Source organism: Megascapheus bottae, chromosome 6 (assembly GCF_031878675.1).
Source record: "Megascapheus bottae isolate mThoBot1 chromosome 6, mThoBot2.hap1, whole genome shotgun sequence".
NCBI classification, from domain to species: domain Eukaryota; kingdom Metazoa; phylum Chordata; class Mammalia; order Rodentia; family Geomyidae; genus Megascapheus; species Megascapheus bottae.
In genome coordinates, this window is record NC_143514.1 from 33,584,679 (window position 1) to 33,610,445 (window position 25,767).

Below are 25,767 nucleotides of genomic sequence, written 5' to 3' on the forward strand. Positions count from 1 at the left end.
CACACACACACACACACATGCACACACAAAAGACAAGTTGGCTAAAACTTTCACAAGAATGGAAAATGTTTAATAAACTTAGAATGGTGGGCTTATTAAACTATAGTGTTATTTACATCAATAACTCCTCAACCATAACACGGTACTGTGTTTGCATGGCATGCTACAACAAAGCATTGTCCAATTCATTCAGAAAACATTGGCAAAATAAATTTCAGTTGCAAATTCACAGATACAAGCTTCAAAGTATAAAGTTGTATATAACAAAAAATACAGATAATATTTATAACAATAACTTACAGATACCAACTAATGACAAACTACAATTTCACAAAAGATTGTAAACATTTTGCACACTTGTCAGTCCTTTCTTTTAGGCAAAGTGCTCTTTTGATGACAAATAAATTAACAGACACACTAGAATGAACTATTTCCAGACAATACAAAAATGTTTTTGATTTGTTTCCTTCTTGTAAACATAAGTTTTACCAAAAAAAAAAATGAAGAGTCAATAAAAGTGTCTTGCAGGCCAACTATAGATACATACCTGGGCAGTAAAGTGATGTTGAAAATGCTTTGGATTTTAAATAAAAAATTAACATTAATATATTTTCAATGCTATTTTACACATAATAAATGACAAGTTTATATCCTCAATCATTTCTCTCCCTGAAAAAATGGAATTTAAGTATGACTTATTGGCAGTTGTGTCATTGAATGGGGTAACAAGGGCTGGAGTCCAAGAGTTGTTGGTGAATGAGCTATAAAATAGAAAAAAATGTATTGATCAGTGTTTTAAGGTGAATAAATCTAATGGAAGAACAAACAAGAGCAATGGGTAACAATGTGTTTTCTTCACTCATTCCAGTGGAGGATACCGAGCTCCACTCCTTCTCCTGATCCTAGCAGGAACATCGTCTCATTCAGCACATGAGTACATTGTTAAATAAGAATCCAAGAAGCATTTAATCCCCAAATCCTCACTTGTCACTGTAATGAGCTCTGCCCATACTCCACTCATTGCATTTTACCCTGCAGCTGGAAAATAATATGGTGAGCTCTGCAAAGACACAGCTAATGTTCACTTGCAGATGTCAGTACCATGTCCTCCCCAAGTTTCTTTTATAAATGATTAACTACCTCCTCCTTAAACATATGCCAAAACATGTTTGACTCAACCATCACAGTAACATTTCATAGGAACACATAAAATATCAGCAGTGGCATAATGGCAATAATGATACAACAGGCTCAGATTTTTATTTAGCTAAAAATTTACAAAGTTCTGCTTTCAGTAAAACTTGCATCACTTTAAATTAAACCTACTTCTGAAGGGAAGTAGGAAGGCTGGATATATCCAAAACCTACTGGAAGGCATCAGAATCAGACCAACATAGTGAGAAACTGCAAGTCAAATCTCAGAGAGAAAGGGGGAAGCTTCAGGGCTGCTTTCCATTATAAATATAGAGAATTTTAACATAAAGAAATATCTCACTGGCTGAGAAGTTTAGCTTTCATAAACTGAACTTTGGGTGGTTGGTGTGAAAGTCAAAGATCAGACCCCATTGAAGTCAAAACAAAACAAAACATAAGCAACAACAAAAGAAACTCCGGCTTTCATTTAAGAACCCAAAAGGGTAAGTCTAAAATTCCATGAAAGAGAAATATATTAAGCTCATGTGAATTAACTGGCTTCAGCTGATCTTCCTTCCCTTAGCCTAACTTTATGCTGTTAAAAAATAATCACCTGGGGCCAGGAGTTTGGCCTAGTGGTTAAAGTGCTTGCCTAGCATGCATGAAGACCCGGGTTCGATTCCTTGGTACCACATACACAGAAAAAAGCTAGAAGTGGTGCTGAGGCTCAAGTGGTAGAGCTCTAGCCTTGAGAAAGTCCAAGGACAGTGCTCAGGCCCTGAGCTCAAGCCCAGGACTGGCAAAAAATAATAATAATAATAATCACCTCTGATAGAAGACAATCTAGAGCCTCAAGTTATTTTTAGTTTTTCATATTCGACATTTGAAATAATAGATAGGCCAGAGAAGAAGACATGACTGAACTAAGAAAATAAAAAGAAACCCCCAAAGATCTACAAAAGATAGATATTAGAGGTATCAAACATAAAGTTTAGTATGACTCTAATTATATGACAATTAAAAAAATGAAATAAAACAGTGATGTCAGAAGAGAAATAGAAATTCTCTACCGAAAAGCACAATTGATATTAAGATGTTAATGGGTGAGTTTAGATATAGAGAGCAGTAGAAAACTAGAAGATAGGTCAGAAAAATATCTATTCTAAACCACATAGGTAAAAAAGCCAGAACATGTGATTCTCCCCTCCCCAAGGGAAAGAAATAATTTTCAAATAGAAAAAAAGCTGAGAATGTTTTAAATTGAAATATATCAGACATCATACTTAGTAAGTACACAATAAAATAAAGCTCTTTTAAACCAAACACTTTGAAAAAGAAGAGGGAAAATACTTAGGAATAAATGACACAAGATGGGAGAGATTATTTTAGCTTAAAAAGAAACTAAAATATCTTTGAGTTGGTAGAATCTGTTTACAAAGGATATAAAAAACACTTCTTCTGCAAGAAAAATAACCCTTCTAATTAACTGTATTAAAATTGAGAACCTGTGTTACTGGTAGCACGTGCCTATAAAACCTAGATACTGAAGAGACATACTTGAAACTTGATGTTCAAAGCCATCCCCCAGGCAGAAAAGTCTGTGAGACTTGTCCAATTAACTAAAAAAAATGTTGGAACTAGAGTTGTATGGTCAAGTGATAGAGCATCAGCCTTAAGCAAAAGTATCAATGAGAGGGCAAGTCAGTGAGTTCAAAGTTCAAGCCCCAGGACTGACAGAGAAGTGTACGTACACACACACACACACACACACACACACACACACACACACACACACACAGAGGAATCTGTGCTCTACAAATCATCCCATCAAAAGCGGAGAAAAGGGTAAGTCATAAGTCATTATTTTCATCATATAATGATCAAAAATGCATGTCCAATTTACATCAACAAAAAACGAATTTAAAAACATAAATGAACAGACTGACCCCCAAAAGAAGATATATATACAAATATCAAATGGGGCTAGGGGGGAGAAAGCCTCTCAATCTCATCAGTCATGAAGAAAAAGCAGACAAGAAGATGCGACAGTATCACACCATCTTCAAATTGGCTGAAAATAATAAATTCCACCATACTTGGTGTTGGCAGGGACATGTAGCACCTGAAGCTATGGGAAAACTGTTAGGCAGAGCTGCCTGATATTGAGCGTGCACACAGCCTGTGGCCCTCTATGCTGCTCCAGGCACAAACCAACTAGAAGGCAGGATTGCTGTGCACCAAAAGGCAGGCATGAAAACGTGAACAGCAGCAAGTTGAAAAATACCTAACTTGGAAAAAAAACCCACAAAGTTCTATCCAATATAAAATGGATAAACTATAAAAAGATTTCTACAAGAGTTCTGTATCATGATAAGATCATCAAATCTCCAACTCTTGTGACAACACAAATGAGCCTCACAAACCATGTAATTAAGAAAACGCGAAGTGCATTCTGTGTCTTTCAATCAAGGTAAAGCTCAATGGGGTCATGGGTTAAAAAGGAAGGAGAGGGTAATGATTGAGAAGGGACAGGTGTTTGGGGTGCTGGTTATATGCATAGGACGTGTTCACAATCCTCAGTCATCAAGCTCAGTACTTAAATTTGTATGTATCTTTACCAAAATTTAGTAAATGCCCACCTAAAGAGTGGGGATACATTTAAATATTCATCAGGTGAAAACAGAAACAAAAAAATAGATTTTCTTAGTAAAAATCAAGCACTAGGAGTCAGGACTAATATTTGCAGTTTAGTTATACAGCAGGTATTAATCTCACTTGTGAAAGTGTAACCAGAGAGGTGAGAAAATTTGGGTAAATTTACTCTCTATTACAATCCCTACATTATTTATCAGTGACTACTGAGGTAATATTTTGCAACGTGAAGCCTATCAGTAATCTAATAGTAGAAGTTATCAGTTCCTGATGGCTGGGGAGACGGTGGTTAGATGTTGGGATACCTACCATCCATATAGCTATGCAGGGCCGTGAGCATGGTTCCATCCTGGGGCACATAGGCAGAGTAGGCCATTTCTTCCAGCATGGGTGGAGACAGCCTGGATGGGGGCACTGCTGTGACGGGGGCAGAGGAGGAGTGGTTAGGACTGACGTGTTTCTTGTGGCGAGCTCTACAATTCTGAAACCACACCTGGGAGCAGGGGAGAAGACCACATCAGCTTCAAAGCACATTACCACCTCAACCAAAATGTAGCTACAGCCCTGCTTACCATGCTGGCACACAATGCACTTTTCTAAATCTTTTTGTAGCAGAGATAATCTAAATAACAGTGGTCATTTTTTCCCCTCCAATGATAACTCTTCCATATAGCCATTTCTGTACTATGCTATAGCACTCCCCTCACCCAAGCCAGCCAAAAGAAAAACAAAGAGGGAGGGGGATATGGGTGAAAAAAAGGCCCCCAAATTTCAGAGGTTGCTTTGCTTTTATGCTGGCATTTGGGAAAGAAGAAAAATAGAACAATCCCCCTTCGCCAGAACTTGAAAAAAATACACTACCAAAGTAAATATATTCTTAGACACCTGCTGGACTTATTTCAAGTCCTTGTTCAAATGATTAAAATCCCTACTGAGACCTTAACACTTTCTACAAACCTCCTGATTCAGTTACTCCAGTCACATTTCAGCCTGCTGAGTTAAATTTCTATTCGTGAATACACAGACTGTTCCCTGAGAAGCATGTTAAGGTCAGGTATCTAATAAAAAAGAAAAAAAAACTAGTAGTGTTTAAATAGAATTAAATATACATACACACACAGCTAACTAGTGAAAGAGTTCACCAGATGTAAAGTGCTAACCATCTTTTTATCTAATTCTTTGCAGAAATGAAACAAATACAGGGAAGCAAGGATTCAAATCTAGGTTGGAATGAGTGAGGTGGGACTGCTAGAATGCTTCCAGAAATTAACTGGCCTATTTGTCAATTCCTGCCATGAAATAAATCTTGACTAGAGTGTTAATGTATTAAAATGTTCTATCACAGACTGAGAATGTAGTCTAGTGTTGACCATTTGCTGAGCTAGCAAGTGCAAGGCCCAGGGTTCCCTCCTCAGAGCTAAAGACACATCTACCACTTGATGGCCATTCATTCCAAACAATGGTGTCATGAGGTAGAAATCAGAGACATAATTTCTGTTCTGGTTTGGTGGGTAGGGAAACAAAGTGGATGAATGTAGAACAGAGGAAGCTGCAAAGACTGTGCATAGGAAAGATTTGAACTGAGTTCCAAGACCTACCTTGCTATTAGGATTCAAAATAAAGGGCTGGTAAAATAGAAGACCAAAGGATTTAAGAAACAAACATTATTAATGTAGTGTCATGCAATAGTGAGCAGGTGGCTGAAGATAGTATGGAAGGAATGTCTCCAGGACAGGACTCAGGGTGTATCTAAGAAAAGGAATGGAGCTTACAGCAACCCTGCCTGGTGCCCAGTCACAGTCTACCCAAGGACTTTGTAAGACTAACAGCAGGCTGCCTCTCCCAAACAGGAGCTCACATCCCCAACTGGAGATGGGAAATGCTGCACCAGTATTCCCAGAAGTCACTGCCCCCACTCCATCCTCCAGACAACTCCATATAACCCCATGCACCTCACTCTGGTTTCCACACTCTCACCAAGTATCTTTTCCTCTCAACTTACACATTTGCATGGTGTCTTCAGTTGTAAAAATAAGATACCAAAAATGCCAATTATGATCTTTTAACTGAAACAAAAAATAATATCTGATTTTGGAATGAAGAACATGTAACATAAAAGGAAGAATGACTACCTTAACAGTAATTCAAGTAGCTTCTTGGATGAGCATCCATGAGTAATCAAGCACAGAGAGCATTTGCAAACACAGTGTCTTCTAACTTGAAGAGCAAAACATAGCCACACATTCCAGACATCAGAATTAGAAAACAACAACAACAAAAAAAAACCCCCCACAACTTTTGACAAGAATGCAACCCTTTTCAATAAAAAAAATTCTTCTGACTCCTCAAGCCTACTTAATCTTTTTTCTGCTTCCCAAACCTCTAACAAGAGTTAAAAACTTCTGTGCACAAAATACATGGAAGTGTTTAAGTCCTAAATTATTCACTAAAAAGCACTAGATCAGAGAGAGAGAGAGAGAGAGAGAGAGAGAGAGAGAGAGAGAGAGAGAGAGAGAGAGAGAGAGCGAGCAAAATCAAATAATTTATAAAATGAATTCTTTGGAAAACTAATGAAAAGACACATATAAGATAAAATTGTGAATTACTGGGAAAATTATATAAAATATCCCATGAATATTATTGACTTAGGGGGAACTAATCAAAAATTAAAGAGAAATAAATAGGTAAGTTTCTATGTCATATGGATTCAATCTAGATAAAAGTTATGTGTAAAGAATTGAAACTATGGTTTTAAAAAAGATAAAGTGGATATGCATTTTAGATAGAGAAATATAACAAAGGACACAACTATTAAAAGATTAAAAGATCATAAAAATTCTGTAAGGAAATGACAAATTACAGATTGAAAGAACTGATAATAATCAGCAAAATGGAGACAAGCAAAATAACAGAAAGGTAGACTGAAAGCATACTTTTTTTTTTCTTTTGGGTTGGTTGTAGGGCTTAAACTCTGAGGCTGGGCATTGTCCCTGAGCTCTTCAGCTACCCCTTGAGTCGCAGCGCCATTTCCAGTTTTCTGGTGTGTTAAGAGTCTCATGGATTTTAATGCCAGGGCTGGCTTTGAACCATTGTCCTCAGATCTCAGCCTCCTGAGTACTAGGGTTACAGGTGTGAGGCATCTCAACCAGCAAAACATACAATTTTTAAACAAAAAATAAACAGATAAGTTCTAGTTAAAATTAAAACAATTACATTTTCCTTTTTAATAACTACACTGTATATAGAATTTTCAAGAACTGATGGGGGGAGCTGTTGTATGCAGTGCTGGGCAGAAGAAATTGGTATTAACTATCTGGAAGCTAAGTTTTACGTACAGATTCTTAAACTGTTCTACTTTTAATTTGACATCTCATTTTCAGAAATGTTTCCTGAAGAAACTACTGAATAAGCATGCAAGCAAAATGTGCAACACTGCTCATGGAAGCACTTTTAGGATAGTGAAAAATTAGAAATCAAATAAATTATACCATTTTAACACATAAAAAATTCACTATGTAGCCTTCGCTGGCCAGGAATTCTCCATCCTCCTGCTCTACCTCCCAACTTTCACTACACTTGGCTCAGATACAGATCTTAGTATGGAAGAGTAATCTTGATATACTGATTGAAAAATAGCAAGTTTGACATTCTTCCTATAAGATTAATTATTCATAACTCATTTGACTGAAAAAGTATATTAATAATGATTTGAAATAGATATAGAAACTTAGAACTGATATTATCCATCTTTATTCATTGAATTTGGTATGACAGTCTATTCACTTACATATACCTCATTACATCAACTTGTAACTAATGAAGTTGAGATTCTGTGTGTGTTAGACCACTGTTTCCCATAATCTTTGTATAACATGGTATGCATATTACAATAGAGACAGATGAAAATTATCCCAACATGAAGAGAACTGTCACTATTCAATATCACAATAATTGATCCTTCAAAAATTCTGTGAAGGGTTATGTATTTAAATTATATTTGCATGTTAGTATACCTTTGTCATCTCATAAAAATACCCAGTCTTCAGTTTTCCCATAGTGAAAACATGCAAAAATACATTCTCCAAGTTTTAGTGCTTGGGATCAATTTAATGAGCACATACTGTCAACCTAAACAAATACCTGGGAATTAACAAAATAAACACCTGTCTTGGGTACTTCTCCTTTCAAATTATAAGAAATATTCTAAGAAGACTCTCCATTTGCTTTTGCTTCCAACAAAAATCATCTGAAACGTAAATGTCATGAGTCTGATTTTTTTTGAAGTCACTAATGCCATGGATATATAAAGTCATAAGAAAGAAACCTTGGCCCATTGAGTCTGACCTACCCATAGAGGAAATTTTACTTTGAGGCACAGGAAACTTAGTGTCTTGTTGGTCAAGTAGTAAGAAAGCTCACTGGGACTGCATACAAATACTTTTTCATGACCACATTTCACACATATTTAAAGATAGCTAGTCTGCATATGCCATTTTTTCTATCATTTCCTGGCCTTCTTTTATCCCTGTCATTTTTCAGATTATAAAATAACTTCTATAAACCTTTCAGCCTTTCCTTAAAGGCAGCATTCATTTTAGATTGGTTCCTTCTTAGTCTCATTTTAAAACTTGGCACTCTAAGATAAATCCAATGCTTTGAGCATCTGAAGAATGCAGAAGATGTGGGGCCTGGCTTTCAAAGGGAGCCTCAACACTTTGCAGTCAACCAAAAGCACTTAAAACTTAGTCTTCAGAGAAACTACCACCCTGGCAGATGTTTCCTGTCTGTACAAAAGATTTGTTCACCTGACAATGCTTTGCTTCCCAAAGAATACCTATGGATCAACACCTAACTTAAGAAATAAAATACAAAGACAACGAAGGATATTATGTTCCTACCCCAGCCAAATTTCATTATATCTTGCCAATTATGATCAGTTTGTATTCTTTATATGGAACTTTGAGTATTCCTGAAAATTGTTTTCCATATAGCTAACTGGCACCCTTGATTCCCCTCTCCCAGCCCCCACTTCTAGAAGTCATTCTGCTTCTTTCATCTCTGCTGCACAAATATCCTTTTGATTGTGAGAAATCTTGTTAAAAGAATACCACTACTAGGCATGGCAGCTCACACCTGTAATCCCAGATACTCAAGAGGCTGAGATCTGAGGGTTGGGGTTCCAAGCCAGCCCAGGCACTGAAGAACATGAGACTCTTATCTCCAATTAATCACTAGAAAAGAGGAAGGAGGACTGTCTCTCAAGAAGCAGGGTGGTAGCTCTGGGACAACGTCCAGGCCCAGGGGTAGAACAGTAACCTTGAGCTGAAGAGCTCAGGACAGCACCCATGCCCAGAGTTCAAGCCCCATGACCGACAAAAACAAAAACAAAAATAAACAACAACAACAAAAACCCCACACCACTGACCTTCCCGTCTCCCTAAACTCTTTCCTTCACTTGTTATACTCTGATCTCTCAGTCTCTCTCTGAAGGATATCATTCGAATTTATGTTAGATCTCCTTGCGGGAGTACTATTCTTCCATTTTTTTTTTCTTTTTTCTGTGCTATTCTTGAAGCTTGAACTCAGGGCCTGAGAGCTCTCCTTGAGCTATTTTTTTCTCAAGACTCGGGCTCCACCACTTGAGCCACAGCTCCATTTCCACCTTTTTCAGTGGTTACTTAAGAGATAAGAATCACATGGACTTTCCTGCTAGCTTCCAACCTAGATCTTCAGATCTAGGTTCTCTTCTTCCTTTCAAATACTTGTTTACACACTAAACTACCACTATCACTGCATGGCTAGCACAGCTTTGAAAAAAGGGGAAGGGGGACTCAATCTCTCTCAATCAAGCTTTTTTTTTTACCTTAATATTCCTAACAAGGGTACCACAACCACAGATACTTTAATTTTGGCTTATCTGTTACACTCTAAGTTTTGTTCTCAGTTCTTCAGTATATAGCCCTTGCCTCATGTACAGTTAATGTTTCTCAAATTCTAGGCCTACTATCCCAGTTTCAGCCTCTCTTCACCCTTCCAAAAATCACAATTACTTTAGCTATCCCAGTTAAACTGCCTGCCTCTCTTCAGTCTTCTAAGTCTTTTCTTATACTGTCACTACTTCTTTCTTCTTAAAACATATGTCACAGCTTTCTTTATCTCAAGAGAACACTGAGCTTGTAAGCTTCTACAGATCCACCTCGAATTATTTCAGTTTCCATAATCTCCAAACATATACTTGACCATTTCAGTAAAGTGTGCTGTAATTCTACCTTCCCTAGCTTTGTTCACAACATTCCTTTTTCCCCAAATCTTTATCACAGGCCAACAACAACACTTTTTTGTGCACATAATGTTGAATAGAATAGGAAAGCTTACAATAAATGTAAGTTTGGAAATGCAGTTATCTTCCTTAGCCTGAGGAGATTAGGGTGAATTAAAATATACAGAACCATTTGACACATGGCAGCCTAACACAGGCAGGCTAATTTAGGAGCTAGGGATGTAGCTCAGTGATAGGTGGCATGTTTATGGGCCTGTGTTCTCTTCCAGATTTGAGCATGGAGAGGCTTTAAACAGGAGGATATTTTAAGAATTCTTAACAATTCTTCACAGTGCCTATTCATAAAAGACTAGAATCAGAACTCTGTATGTCTGTTGACTTTTAATAGAATCACCTGTATCACACGTCTGCTCAAGCCTGTCCTTTCGGCCAGTTTCTGGAGGGTCTGTGCATCTGGGTTGTTGTCCTGAGCAAATTGTGCTTGCATAACCTGTTTTTGTTTTTTTTTTTAAAAAAAGTAAGCAGTAAACAGTTAAAATGATGCAACTCAATTCTTTACCTTTGACAATGGGAGACTGAGGACATAATATAAGAAAACGTAATATTTACATTCTATTACTTAAAAATGAGAAAAAGTGATAAGCAAGGCATACTCAACAAATTTACACTTATGCTGAGATCATTTATACACATACTCCACTTCAACACAACACTTTGGCTGTTGTTAAAAAAAGATCATTCTTTTTCCCCTTTCTATGCTTAGGACTCACAAATGCAATGGATGAAACATGAGTTTTATTTTGATCAATATTTCAGCATTAGAAAACAATGAAATATTACCCTACTCCCCAGCTCTCCTGAGCCTAAATAGGTTCAGTGCCCTTTATCATTTTCATGGGTACGTATCAAAGTGGAGTCCATCTCACTGCAGTGGTTCCATCGTTTTAGGGACAAGGGCATTTACCTATGCAAAAGAATAACTGAGTAAGACTTTACCAGGGCAATACTGAATGCAGAAGCTCAAGTGTGTACTGCTCATAAAGTAATGACCAAGAGAGTGGCAGTTTGAGGCCAACCGAGATAACAAACCAACGAGGCATGATAGTATAAATCAGATATGTAGGAAATCATAACCAGCCTCTTGCTCTCAGCATAGGCACAGGAAAAAAGCATTTGGCTTTATCTGTAAAATAACTAAAGAAAAAATGGACTTTGGTTGTGGGTTTCAGTCGAGAGCCTACCTTGCAAGGGTAGGGCCCTAAATTTGAATCAGTACTACCAAAATAAAATGTTTACTAAGGTCTAAATATCTTATCTATCTATCTATATATATATATATATAAGCTCATGTGTGACTGACTGTACTGTGCAGAACTTTAGATTTTAATTACTCTGCCAACTGCTCCTAGATACTGATACATGAAAAAAGCCTCAGTCTTAATTTCCTGAAGTATAAGACATTCCAGTAATTACATACAGTAAAGGGAAAGGAAAAAGGTTCCTTCAGAAAAAGGAATCACTATGGGAATCCAGTGAGACACTAGATTTTTTTTCTTGTACTAGAAATTACTCAGCCAGTGTATTATAAAGCAGAAAAGTTTTGTCACCAAGAGAAGACTCAGTCATTCAACATAATTATGCTTGTCCACAGGCTTGGGTACCCAAGCAATCCACACATTGGCTGTAAGCCTTTCAATAGCATTCTCCACTCTGCTCCTTGTACAGCTTTTGCCACAGGACACTCCTGAGTTAGCTAAACAATTTATTTGCAAGTCTAGTTGCAAGATAGGGAGTCCCTAGGGCGAGAGTCTTCTTCATTCTTATCCCTGGGAGTTAAGCTCCATGCTGGTTTGTGACAGAAGGAAACTTGACATTGTGAAGGATCTCTGGAATATGAGGAAAGCCCAGTGTGATTCCGTGGAACATTTATGAGGTTGACCATTTTTACTTCTCATTAAGATCTCTCTGAATAGTGACTCTGCTTGAGTTAAGTATTCCTGATTTCCCAACCAATTATACTGTATCTATATACTCACTGTAAATTGAACTTTTATTGTTTTTATAGGCATAAAACCTGAATATCTATAATCTCTCTCCTTTCTCTTTATACTTTCTACTCAAAGTGTGTTTCCTACAGGAATAGGATCAAGCTTGTATGAGTGTGGTTGAATATATAACATCCCAAAGAGAAAAAAGAATGAGCAAATTAATTATAGATTTTTTAATTTTTCAAAAAGAAAAAGCTGAAGAAATATTTGGGCACTTGCTTGAAAAAAACAGAATGCTTTTTTACAGATGTATTCAAATTCATAATAATGTACTAAATTACATTAAATAAAGCAATTTCTCATGAAGAAATAAAACAACTTTAATCAACATGGACCACTTAGAACTGGAGTAGTCTACAGAGATATAATTTTTGATCTTCCTGTCAAGTAAGATTATTTAAGATCATTATTTAGCCTCACCAGAAATAAAAGACCCTTTAAATTTCTACTTAGTGTCACGATTCTGAAGACATAAATGCTATTGAAAACAACTTCAAATGTGGTCAAGGAGTGCGGCTTCCTCTCTGCATACAGTAGCAGCTGACCAATTTAATTTGAAAACAGATGAATGAAAAGCTCTTCCTGGCATGTTTAATATTAACAATCACTGACTGCAATGAGAAAACTATAACATTAGAAGGAATATCTTTTTATTTTCCTGGTCATGGGGTTTGAACTCAGGACTTGGACACCATCACTGAGATTTTGTGCTCAAGGCTACCATTACTACATATGCCGTAGTTTCAATTTTGCCTTTTGGCGGCTAAGTGAAAATAGAAGTCTCTTATCTGTCTGGGCTGACTTCAAACCATGATCCTCAGATCTCAGCCTTCTGAGTAGCGAGGCTTACAGATGTGAGCCAGTGACACCCTGCTTTTTTTACCTTTGAATGTCTAAAGAAGAATTTCAGAAAAAGTTATTTATGCATCTCATTTTCATCTCTTTACTGTCCAAAACAAGACAGGATCTCTATGACCAGTCTTGACTTATTTGTTGGTCATGTACAAGACTTATTTTGCTGAATTCAAGCAATAATTGAATATATTTAACTTTCTGAAATGTGGGGGTTTGCCATAGAGGTGTGCTGCTTGACTCATTAGAGGGTCTGCCAAAGCAAATGGTTCCAGTTGGAGGTTTTTTTTTTAAAACAACAATTATTCCACATTCCTAAGTTATGAAGAAGCACTTGAGCATTGTATCTTATTTCTTTCAGCCATCCCTGGCATAACGTAAATACTAAGTAAATATTGAATAAAAGAGCATTCTTATGATTCTGGTGTACATTTTTAAAACCAGTGATTTACAACATGTGTAATAATTCATGGTTGAAATATTTTCTGAATATTTGTAATTGAAAATTGTAAGCCTTATCTATGAGAGTTACAGTTTCTCTCCTTTATTTTAGCTGCTGTTGCTGCTCTTGAAAGGATTTTTGGTAAGGCATATTTTCACTGTTGGTCTGCTGCGAGATCAAACAAAATTCTCAGACCAGAAGTTGGGAAATGTCTGCCCCATTCCTTTGATGATCTGCTTTGAGGGAAGTTCCTGCACCTCTTGGAGAGGCTACCTACATTAAGAAATTGTTAATGTGTTAAAGAAAAAAGCGGGGGAGAGCCAGGGATAACAGATACGATACCTGCCATAAGGCTTGCCATAGAAAGACGTCTACTATCTATAATTTCCCTCCCCAGGAGGGGATACACACAGATACATACACACACACACACACACACACACACACACACACACACACACACACACATACACACACCTCTCCAAAGATTTCAAGTTTTCACAATTAATAGTTTTAGTAACAAATGTTGACATTAAGGTGTAGTTATCACCTTGTAGTTATTAAAATGGCAGTCCATTTTAAAAATGGATGCACTTACATTAGCGACTGTTTTAACCCAAAAATCTTTTAGCAACTGGGAGCTATTCCAAAGCTCCCACGAGTCCTCATAACTAAGTTAGGACATATATGATCATCATTGGAGAAATGCCTTCAAATGAAAGTTTTGCTTTCAACGGTTTTACCTTTCATTTGTAATTGATCAATCTTTTAATTTATGTCTCAGAAATTCAGCATTATTTTCTGGGTGCAAGGGTATTTTCCCTGGCCATTTACTTTAGAATATTTATGTTACATCCAGGTTTATTTCTCTGAGCATACTTCTCCCATGAAACATTCTTATCATATTCATCTTAAATACTGGTAGGTCTTAGAATAGTCCATGTAATTTTTGAAAACATTACTTTCATTCATTTATTAACATTACCTAAGTGTCTTTTAAAGTCTGAACTAAACTGACACTGTGGAAAGCACCCAGAAGTGCCTAGTACCTGCTGAATAAAGGTTACTTTTTGTTAAAACAAATACCACAGCCATCTTAATCATTTAGAAAATGTGATTTCATTTCCTGGAAATAAACTGCCAGAATGAATCATTATATGTGTAAACTTAAACAAAAAGGTAATTATTTTCTTCACAATTTATGTAATTCAAATTCTGACAACTAAGTTGAAGGAAATTTTTCCCTTTCTAGGAGGTATAACCAACCTCTAGCATGAAATTAAGAATTACTCCTATTACCTCCTTTTACACACAAGGAAGCACTACTTGTTTGGAATCAACTGATATATTTTGATTTATGGTAAATGCTCTATTCCTTTGTACTTAAAAAACCATATTGTCATTTCCACTAAAAGCATCACTGTACTTATACCTATAATCCTAGCTACTTGCAAGACTGACAATGGAATGATCATGATTTGAGGTCATCTTAGGCATAAAAATTCTTGAAACCTACTGAACCCATAGCCGGGCACAGTGATGACTGTCCATCATCTTAAGTTTTGTGGAAGACTGGAAACAGGAGGATTAGAATTCCAGGACAGCTTTAGGCAGAAAATTGCTTGAGATTGAGTGAAGAAACTAGAATGGTAGTGAATGCCTGTTATTCCAGCTAGGATGGGAAGCCAAAAACAGGCAAATAACAGTATAGACTCACACTTTGGCAGCAAGCAAGGCTCAAAATGTAACTAGCACAAATATGGACTGGAGGCAGGAACTCAGTGGTAGTGTACCTGCCTAGCAAGCACAAAGCTCTGAGTTCAAACTTAGCTCCAAAAGAGGAAAAAAAGATAAAGCTGGGTGATTGCCCAACTTTTTGATTGCCCAACTAAAAATAGTTTATCTTCTGTAATTCTGTAATTATATGCCAATAAAGGCCTGAGTTTAATTCATATTATCAGGAAGTCAGAACAGTTCAATATTTTGATTCTACTTTGATATTACACCAAAGGATCCCAAGGAAATAACTCTTACATGACTAGAGCATCTATATCATGATACTGCAAATAGGGATACATATTTTAGGGCAGTTAAGTATATTTGCATACATTCACTGAATTTAGGTTTTGAAAAAAAATAGATCTACCTTTCAGAATACATAACAATGTTTTTAGGCAGCATGGGAATCACTTTTTTATTATTCTGTTTTGTTTCACTTTGTTTTGTTTCGATGGGGAGGGGCTTCAAAATCATAAGTTCCTTGTCAAGTCTACCTGGAGCTGATCTGCTGTGAAGCTGGTCCGAGCTCTTTTGGCTGGCTTGGGGTGATTAACATCTTGTTCTGTGAGGAGGGCACCTTCCACACTAATTCCATTACCTGCATTGTAAAAACATACCATATGTATTGGTAATTCAAATGGGGCCATCAAAGGGAGAGTAATAATTTTTTGTGTCTATCTTAACTTGCCGTGAAACTGTATCTCCTAAATTGTAAAAGCCCTCAGGTTTGAAAACACACTACAACCACACTGTAGAAACTGTTTCACTTATAGGCTTGCATAGTCATTCAACAGTGCAGAAAGTTTGACAGGCAAATCTAAGGCCTATCCCTAGAAGGGAAACATAGTGAAGCAATTGTTTACCCAAAGAAAAGCTGAACTCTAACTCAAGACTGCTACCTGATACTATGACAGCGAGCTAAATGCATGTATTACAGTTTTCCATTTAAATACACAAACAGAGGTCACTATAATTATCCTTTGTACTTAACTGTACATTCAGATGATCTTGGAGGAAAAAAAAAACAAAATTTTTATCCCTGTAGCTGCTGTCCCAAAAGACTGAAAAAGTATTTTAAGTAGATAGTTACCATTTTCCACTTCTCGTTTTAAATTATCCAACATGCAATCATAATGCACTCTGCAGAGGACTTTCTCTTCCACCAATGCAAACTCCTCTCCCGTGGAAAGTTGCCTTTTGCAAGAAAAGCAGGCAAAGCACGCCAAGTGGTAGACATTTCCCTTGGCCCTCCGGACCCAGTCAGTAGAATGGATGTGCCTCCCACATCGAGAGCAGCGAGTTCCATACCTTCTACAGTAAACAGAAGGGTGGGAGGTGAAGATTCCAGTGTTTGATGAGATATGTATCAATTTAATACTAAATGAGCAGGCTCTGTACATCACTAAGATAACCTATGTATTTAAATATTTCAGAAATGCAAAAGGATTTTTTTAAATCTGAAAGTCCATATGGTAAGCAATCAGGACTTGACACAGGGCCACAATTCAAATCTGTTAGATTTGAAACAAAATCTCATTGCTGCTGTAAAGGAAGGTGAGATTTTCTTTTTAAATAAGACACAAACTGAATATTCCTCTTATTTTATCAACTATTAAGGTGTTTATAAATTTTTCTGGGTCTAAAACACACACACACACATGCACACACATATGTGTGTGCACACACACCACCACCACTACTACTATCACACCACTCTAAAGGCCTAGAAATATAAAAGTGTCCCAACTCCAAGTCTCAACTCTTAAAACTAAATTGGGTGACTGGGTGTTATAGCTGATGGTAACAGAGAATTAGCATGTACCAGGCCCTAGGTTCATCCCCAGCACTCCAAAGTAAAACAAAACAAAATCAAGGAGATTAGGAAGCGCTTTAAATAATTTTGTCAAATATTTAAATTAGATAACAGTATGAATACAAAAAACAAATTCTTCACCCTACCAGGATGAGGGAAAAACAAACTCAGGAATGTTTTTCAGTCATGAAGAAGTAGATTGACTCACTATCCATTATCCATAGAAGGAAGGACATTAAACAGAAGTGAATCACAACACAACATCAGGGCTCAATGAAGTATTGTTTTTCCTCCAGTCTGAGAGGCTAGATGCATGCTCAAATGCTGTGTGTGCTCATTCTCTTGCGCGTGCGTGCTCTTTCTCTTTCTCTCTTCTCACCCATTGTCATGACCCAACAAGCTCAAACCGCACTAGATTATAATATGTATGTGTGTGCACGCATAGATACATCTTTATATAAATTAGTCTAAAACACTGAGTCCTGAAAAAATAAGAAAAATATGAAGAACTACATTTTAGGGTTGTATCTTTCAAGCTACCATAAAAATTATGATTATCATATTCTAAGTGAAAGAGGAAGCAAATCCTAACTACTGATAATGAAATGGAAAGTAAACTCTAATGAGAAATAGATACCTGTGATTTTATAAAATGAAGGGCCCTGAGTATGTTTTAAATTGCTTGGCAATTTTATTCATCAGCTGCGAAAGTCTCTGAAATCACCTTGAAATGGAGTATAAGTGCTATAATTAATATTACAAACTTTACAATATACTTTTAATTTCACAATGGACAGGAGTATTTTTTCCAGGAAAAATAAACAGTGGTTTGTTGGAAATTCAAAGGAATAAGTATTTACATTTTTAAAGTCATACTTACAAAGAGTTCAATTTCTAGACAGCTGTAAAGAAATCATTTTAGTTCTTAGGAGAGAGTTTATATTTAAATAGTTGTAAAGAAATCACAGGAAGAAAATGTTACACTTAATATCTAAGACAAATATAGTTGCACAGACTAGAGATTGTAGAGTAGATCAGTATTTTTAGGCAGAATGATTTGATGTATTTATAACACTGACATAGTCAGTTTTTCTGAATAATGTAGTTCATCATAGTATCCAAAGCTCCAGCATCTTACAGAGGTGTAATTGGGGAACATTCTGCAGTACACTGGTAAAACCTTAACACACTCTTCACTTTCTTCTGTTAATGATTTTATTTCATTTGTCACTCCAAACAAGGGGTATTGTCCCAATAAGTCATTTTACAGCTCATACTTTAGCATAGCATAAAAGGCTCCCTGTTTTTAGTACCTAAAATTATTGTCTTCCAGAGTAAAAGTATTATTTAAAATTAAATTTTTATGGACAAAATTCTTAAAAGAGAGAAACACAAATAATTTAACACAAATTATACCTCAAAATATTTTTAATCTATTCTGTAGGAGGAGGGGAATCAGCTTTCAGAAATCAAGATGGATAAGAAAAAGTCCATTTCAAAATGCATTGTGCCTAGTCATGTCTTCAAATTTTACCAAGACCATTTAATGATATACCTGAAATAATCAAGTTTGCAGAAAATGTCTTTGTCTTTAATGTAACAGCTGGTGTGTCTTCCCAAGGAGGTTCTGCAAACACTGCAGGACAGACAGCGGACATGCCAGCACAGATCATTTACCTGTGAAGGGAGAGGGCAGGTGAGTGGCTGTCCTGATAACACACTGAGGAAAGGCAATATCTGGCTTTATGTATGAGGAAAATGCAAAGCCAGCCCTGCAACATTCTAACATATGCTCTACTTCCATCCTAACCAGTGCATTTACCTAAAAATGCATCTGGATGTATTTGCTTTTAGATTCTTACCAGAAAAACAAAATCACACTACTGCATACCAGAGTTTCTCTATGGTTTGCTTTTTACATTTCTTTCTTTGAAGAATTCAGGTTGTTTAGAATGTTTTTCTTTCTTAAATCAAAACTTGAAGAATACTGGGAAAAAATACTTTCTGTTTCAAGTCCTACATAGAGACCTTTCGTGTTTGCTTTTCCCACGTTCTTTCAATTATAAAACCTGGTTGTTAAGGAAGATACATACTCTGTCTCAATCTACTTTTTGGCTAAATATAAACTGTACAGCCAAGTAAGGCAACAAGAAAACAAATGGAAAGTAATTTCCTAAGATTCGCCCCCTTATTAAAAACAACTACTAGGTTATCCTGAACAACCCAGAAATTCTAAGGCAGATGTAAATATTGATATAGAGGTATCTCTAGCTCATTTCTAACATTACACAGCTATAAAGAAGCAGTAGAGCCAATGGGAAAGTACTGGGAAACTTATTTAATAATTTGACAACAGGAGAAAAAAATAAATCTGATTATAACAGCTAGATTGCAAAAAATACCAAAGCATAATTTTCCATTTATATTGCAGATAGTGAGAGACAGCAAAGAGTTTAATAAAGCTGAGCCCTTTCTTCTCTCATAGTGGAAATAAGAACTATCAGTTCACAAAACAAATCATAATTCTACTTTACACTGTTGCCATTCATACAAGGAACCTCCTGTCTGCAAAAATAAAGATGAGTGTTAGATTGAACTGGCCTATAATAAAGGCCCCTAGTTTGCTTTTATTAATGAAAGAATTAGATTTATACTGAATTATATTTCCTGCAAAAGAAGATCCAAACACCATTTCTCTATATAAATGGATTGAATGAAATACAAAAAGCAAATTACTGAAAAGACTTGGCTTTAGCTTCACGATTTCATACAAAAAGGGATATTCTGTCCAAAGATTGTTACATTCTAACTACTGTTCAGCATGTTTTCAGTTATATTAAATTCAAAAAGTACTTTCAAGCTGAAGGGGGAAAAGGTTTATTGGCTTCTAGTTACAATTATGTGTCTCTTTCTAAATGTTAATGCAAGCTTCATTTTTCAGTGAAAATTGAAAGTTTTTAAGTTATGGTCTTTAAATTTTTTGAGCTACATAGTCATTTGAGCAGTGCTAAAAGAATAACAAAGAATGATTAAAAAGGAAGCCAGCAAAGAAAAAAAACTGAAATATTAACCATGGATACGGTCATGAAAACAAAGACCATTTTTGTCAATTTTCCTGAAATGTACCCAATTATAAAAAACATGGGAAGCACAAGATTCCTGTAGCATTCTACTATTCAAGGCCTTCTTTCAATCATAATCAAGCCCTATCTTCCTTTTCTTTCTCTTTCTTCTCTTCTCTTCTCCCAAACTCTATCTGGCTCCAAAAGCCAAATCTAAAGCCCTTGAGTATTCCATACTGTTGCCAAGTTAAGGGAGAAGATTCCGGAAACTATACATAGCTAGTATTAAAATCTGGCTAGTGTCTAAACATAGGACTAAGGCCAAGCCAGAAAGCTACCTCGAAGTGATGGGACAGTGAAGTAGTATGTGCCTCTATCTACTCTTGTACTTTTCTTATTCCATTTTACCGTGCTTCACAAGGTAGACATAGGTTTTCCTTTGCTAATTATACACTCAAAACTATACTAGTTCTAATTTTTGTTTAACCAATAAGTTTAAATTTAAATTTATCTGGAAGATTACAAACTCAAAGTATGGGAGAGCTAGGAAATCAGTCTGTCCTGTCCATAAAAGAGAGCTTTATGTAATTCAGATTAAAAAATATGTCACATACATGAAAATAAGCAATACATAAATTTTGCAAGATGAATGTGAGAAATTGTTAGCTATTTCAGAAGGTATGGTGTTAGCCATCCCTACTATGAAGCTACATTTTGAAACATTTTACAGTTTTTATAATTACTGAGAGCTCCCCTTAAAAATAATACTTTAAACCTGGTGTCACTGTCTGGTATCTACAGTCCTATCTACTCAGGAGGCTAGGATCTGAGGATCATGGTTCAAAGCCATCTCAGGTAGGAAAATCCATGAGAGTCTTTGTCCACTTAAACACAGAAAGCTCAAGTATCTCAAATGATAAGAGTACTAGCCTTAAACCCAAAAAAGTCCAATGACAACACACAAGAGTTTAACCAAAGCACTGGTGTCTATATTGGGCTATGAAGCTTATTTCCATTTTAAAGATAATTTTTAAATATTCTAAAGGCACAGGCTGAACAAGACAAAAGGGAATGTGAAGAAAGAATAAAGTCAAAGACAATTAATGTTTATTTTCTACTTTTAAGAATCAACCACCACATGAGATTAACTCAAGTTATTTTTAAATGTTTTCACTAAAGTTTTTTTGGTGCTATATCTGGATTGTGTAGGGTAACATTCCCATTTACAGACAAAACAGCTTTGGATGTTGACATACAAATGTAAAGAAACCCACCAATTCTCTTTTTGAACTTATATTCTCCATAATTGATCCTTTTGAAAACTTAAGCATGATGAGGAGGGAACAGAAAGTGAACTGGCTTGTAACTAATTCAGTCTAGGAAAAACCATTATTTTACATCGTGGTTTTTATAAGCTATTGAAGTTGAAAACCCCATATATTAGGATGAAGACACATGGGACCATGATCTTGCCTACAATGACATGGGTAACTGTGGCCTGCCAGAATTTTACTCCAAAATTCCCCCCACAATATTGTAAGAGAAAAGTAAACCAAATTAAGACAGACAGCCAACTCTCAAACCACCACTTCATCCCAGGCATGTGTATGTGTATGTGTATGCGTGTGTGTGTGTGTGTGTGTGTGTGTGTGCACGCGCGAGCTCATGCGCTGCGTGCTTAACTTTATATCCAATTTCTTTTTTTTTCTCCTAAACACCGAAGGAGACAAAACAGCAGCATAGGACGGGCTTAATAAGAGCAGAAAGCTATTTAAATGACTCTTATTTAAATGCTTCTATAAACTTTTACATTGGAAAAGTTCCCAGATAATTGTAAATAAACATGACTCTATATAAAACATATCCAGAATTTTTTTTTTCCCAAGGCCCTTTACTCTCACCAAAGGAGAGACTCTGCAAAGGGAACTCAGTTTTTCTAAGGGGAATGGAACATGGGGTAATGGGGGTGGAGAGACCAGTCAGTTTAAGGGAGCCAAGGTTTCTAAGTAGAGGTTGTGGGGGGGGGGGAGGGTAGGGCAGTCGTTTCAGAGTGGGTGAACATTTCCCGCTTCCCTTCTGCTATAAGTAAGAGGCTAAGTCCACCTGGGGTTATTCCACTCCATTCCCATTCTGTACCCTAGAGGCTGCCACCAACTCCCAGCACTCTGGACCCCACCGCAGGAGTCGCCCTAGACAGGGCTCCTTCCCTAAAGATAAATCGACAGCTTTGAAATTTGGGGTGACGCCATGCACTGGCTTTGCTCCTGTCCCCATCTTACCTTGAGAAGGTACTTGTCCACGATCTCCAGGCCGCAGCTGTTGCACACACACTTGCCAGGGGGGCAGCCGGAGCCCGAGGCCATGGACTGGGGTGAAGAGGACGGAGACAGAGGGGCGGACGAGGAGCACGAGTCCTCGTCCCCAGCTCCCTCGGGACTCACCTGAAGAAAGCCACGCAAGCAGTTCTAAAAATGCCCCCTCCCCGTGGTCTGCCACCTACCCATGACGCCCCCACCCCCAGCTTCATGAAGGCTCCTTTCTAGTCCTTTCCCTCCAGGTCCAAGTTCCAGGTCCAGACACCCTCTTAGGGGTCCCCGACCCCTGACCTCAGGATCCCAGAAGCTTGGCCCTCCGGGACCGGCCAAGCCTCCCACCCTAGCCGCACTTATGGGGTTGAGTTTGGCCTGAGTGGGAAGGCGGCGGGTCACGGCAGCCCCGGGTCCCGCGTCGCCCGCCAGCCTGCCTGCCTGCCTGCCTGCCTACAACTCACCAGTCCTTCCTCCCCGGCGCCTTTCCGAGTCCTGCCGGCCGCCAGGGTTGCAGTCCTCCCGCACTCCTCCGACATGAGCCCGCGGCGCTGCGGGGCGGGAGCGAGGCGCACGGGGAGAAACAGAGCACAAGTTGAGAGCGCGCACGAGACCCGCAGCCGGCGCACGCGGGGCGAGCTAATGAAGGCCCCCCGGGCGCGGGCCGGGCCGGGCGCGGGCGGGCGAGCGCGTGCGGCGTTTGGGCGCGCGGCCCTGGGGGCGGGGGGCCCGCGCAGCCTCTCTCCCGGGCGGCCCTGCGGCCACTACCCCGACGCCCAGCCCCGGCGGGAAGCGCGTCGCGGCGCTCCTGGGGCGCCAGGTCCCCAGTGCTCTCTCGAACACGTGCCCTCCCCTCCCCGCCAGGGATAACAAGTTAATAACAATCATCTTCGCACAAAGCGTTTTTTTTTCCTAGACGTCAATCACCTCGGAGCCGGGAACACCGGGCTAAAGGGGGGTTCAAGGGCGGGGGGGGGGAGGGAGAGGTGGAGTAGGAGAGAAGAAAAGACGATTGAGAAGGAGGTGGGGGGGAAAGAAACTTGATGTCTTTAATAACCTCAATTAAAAGAGCAAGACACACATATATTTTTTAAGGGGGCTTTTTGAGGAGGATAGCCCGAAAGGTGAAGAGGTTTAATAGGGTACTTGAAAACTAATTACAGCGGGATTTAAGAAGCCTGGTGTTTGTGCCGATGACAATTTGAATGAAAATGCTTCAGATTTAAACCGAGCCAGCGGCTCTTTCGTAAACTTACAGCAATTAGAGCGCTGAGTGATTTACACCCGTTTCTTTAAGGTGTAAATTGCCACTTATTGCTCAGTAAGTCAACATTCGAGCGGCTAAAGGATTATTTTTAGCTAACTCACAAAAAAGCGGGGTCGAATAATGGAAAATATCCAGCTGAATTTAATTTGTCCTATTTTTCTTTTTAAATAATCACCCAACCCCGGGCAGAACTGAGTTTAAAGCAACAACTCGCGTAGCTCAAGTGTGCCCAAACCTTGGCTGCACTTCTATTCTTGAAAGAAAACGCTGTCTCTCTGGGTATGAAATGTCTAGCTTGGTGAGTTCCTCCCCCGCCCCCGATCTCGAGAGGTCCCCAAATCTGCACTTCTGGCCTTTCCGGTCTTGAGTGGTCCTTTTGAGCGCTCCAGGTGAGATTCTGTGCTACGCCGAGGGTCTCCGCGACCCTCCGCAGCCAGGGAGCCTCAGGTGCGCTCGCCGTGCGTGCGCGGCGCGCTCCGCGACGCCCGGGCCGCGCCCCGGACTGCACGGAGACCCTTTCCGCAGGCAAGCCCCACGTCCGCCCCCGACTGGCTACTAACGGGCGCGCGGGCCTGGCTGGGACCCGAAAACAGGCTGTGGAGCGTGGTGCGCATCCGCGCGAGGTTGAGAGTGGCTCGGGCTCCCCGGTCTTCCTGGGGACAATCGATTGGGCTGTTCTGGGGTGCCTCGTGGTTTGCCGACAACGGCATTTTCAATGAAATCGTGAGGCCTTCCTGGGTCCACAGGTCCCTCTCGGTTAAGCCTTCCGCCCTGCTGGCCCTTGGGCCAAATGCGCGCCTAGAAGCATCCAAACTTCTGGGAAGGCGAGGGCGGGGGAGACGGCGATCTCCCGGAGCCCGGGCTTTGATCCTCTCCCCCGCGCCCTAGAACCGACAGCCGCCCGATCCTCCCGACCCACGCTCCCGGACAACCACGGTCACCAAGGCAAAGAGAACAAAAGCACGACTCACATGGACCCGACAGCGCGCCTTAGACTCGAGGCTTCGTCTCCCAAATTACAGTCTCCATGCCTCGGTGGTTAAGTGAGCTTGTGGGGAGGGGAGGTAATGATTACTGACTAACGCTACGACGTAATAAAAAAAAAAAAAACTGTCAGGTCTGAAGACGAGGCTGTTCCAGGTAGTTTTCTGAACCTGGTTTAGCAGCCCCAAACAACTCGCGTTTGAAGTAAACGGCTATGCTACCGGTCCAGCCTGGCGTCGCTCGCTCACCTTCTCAGGGGAAACTGGCAGCTCCGGCACGTCCTTCTCTTCTAGTTTACACACAAACATCTGATCGCTCTTCCAATACATGGCACTGCTAGACCTGATGTCACATACCAACTCCAGAGGGTCCGTGGCTGCCGAGGTCCTCCCCTCCCCCGCCCCAAGGCCACCAATAAATGTCAACGCCTAGAGCCCGATTGTCACCAGTGAGGCTCGGTCCGAAGAGGCCGCGATGGCTGGAACTGCTGATCTCTAACCCGCTGTTCTTAAGACTCCTTTCCTAACTTCACTGGGATCTGTCTGTCTCTCCAGGAAAAGAGAGAGGGAGAAAACGGGGGGGGGGGGAGTTTTGTTTTCAGAGGGTGGAACCTCACACAAAGGGCGGGGGGGGGGTGTTGAGACGGGGGAGAGTCTTTTCCTGGACGAACAGCATCACCTCCTGAAGGAATACCCGCCTTCTCTACATGTTAAGATCTTTATCAGGACAAGCAAACTTAACTCCAGACTCCCTACTAAAAGAAGAAGAAGAAAAAAATGGGGATGGTCTGTTAACTCGATTTAAAAAAAAAAAAAAGAAATCTGCTCTCTACATTTTGCTTTGGCTTTTAAATTCTCGCTTCCCAATCAAAACCTAAACAAAGATTCGGGTTACAGTTCGCTCTGCAGCAAGCAGAAGGGGAAAGCAGTTGATCTCTCAGACTTCCCGGTCGTAGCCCCCCAGAAAAGCTCATCTCTCCTGTGTAGCTGAGGAACCATAAGGCTCCCAGGAAGCTCAAGGGCTGATTTATTTAAGTGTGACCTCCATTTGCAAAAAGTTTTCTCATTAAGATGAAGAAGGACCATCTGAGCACAACAAAACTTATGATTTCCAACTAGATTTAAAATCAAGAATTCAAGGGGAAAAAA

The 25,767-nt window shown here is 39.1% G+C and overlaps 1 protein-coding gene across 2 annotated transcripts; it reads right to left on the minus strand.

The window, feature by feature from the left end:
• Positions 1-316: 316 nt before the first annotated feature.
• Lhx8 (LIM homeobox 8) lies at positions 317-24,948 on the minus strand. Of its 2 annotated transcripts, none has more exons than XM_090333717.1 (9): positions 24,868-24,948; positions 22,833-22,919; positions 22,342-22,503; positions 18,556-18,677; positions 16,278-16,498; positions 15,682-15,785; positions 10,461-10,556; positions 4,096-4,279; positions 317-757 (listed from the first exon to the last, which is right to left on the minus strand). In XM_090333717.1, the coding sequence occupies exons 1-9, from the start codon at positions 24,946-24,948 to the stop codon at positions 711-713; spliced, it is 1,104 nt and encodes a 367-aa protein (XP_090189843.1). In that variant the 3' UTR covers positions 317-710. The 2 variants fall into 2 exon arrangements, with proteins under 2 accessions (XP_090189843.1, XP_090189842.1); XM_090333716.1 differs by having other exon boundaries at positions 317-761.
• Between the last annotated feature and the right edge of the window lie 819 nt (positions 24,949-25,767).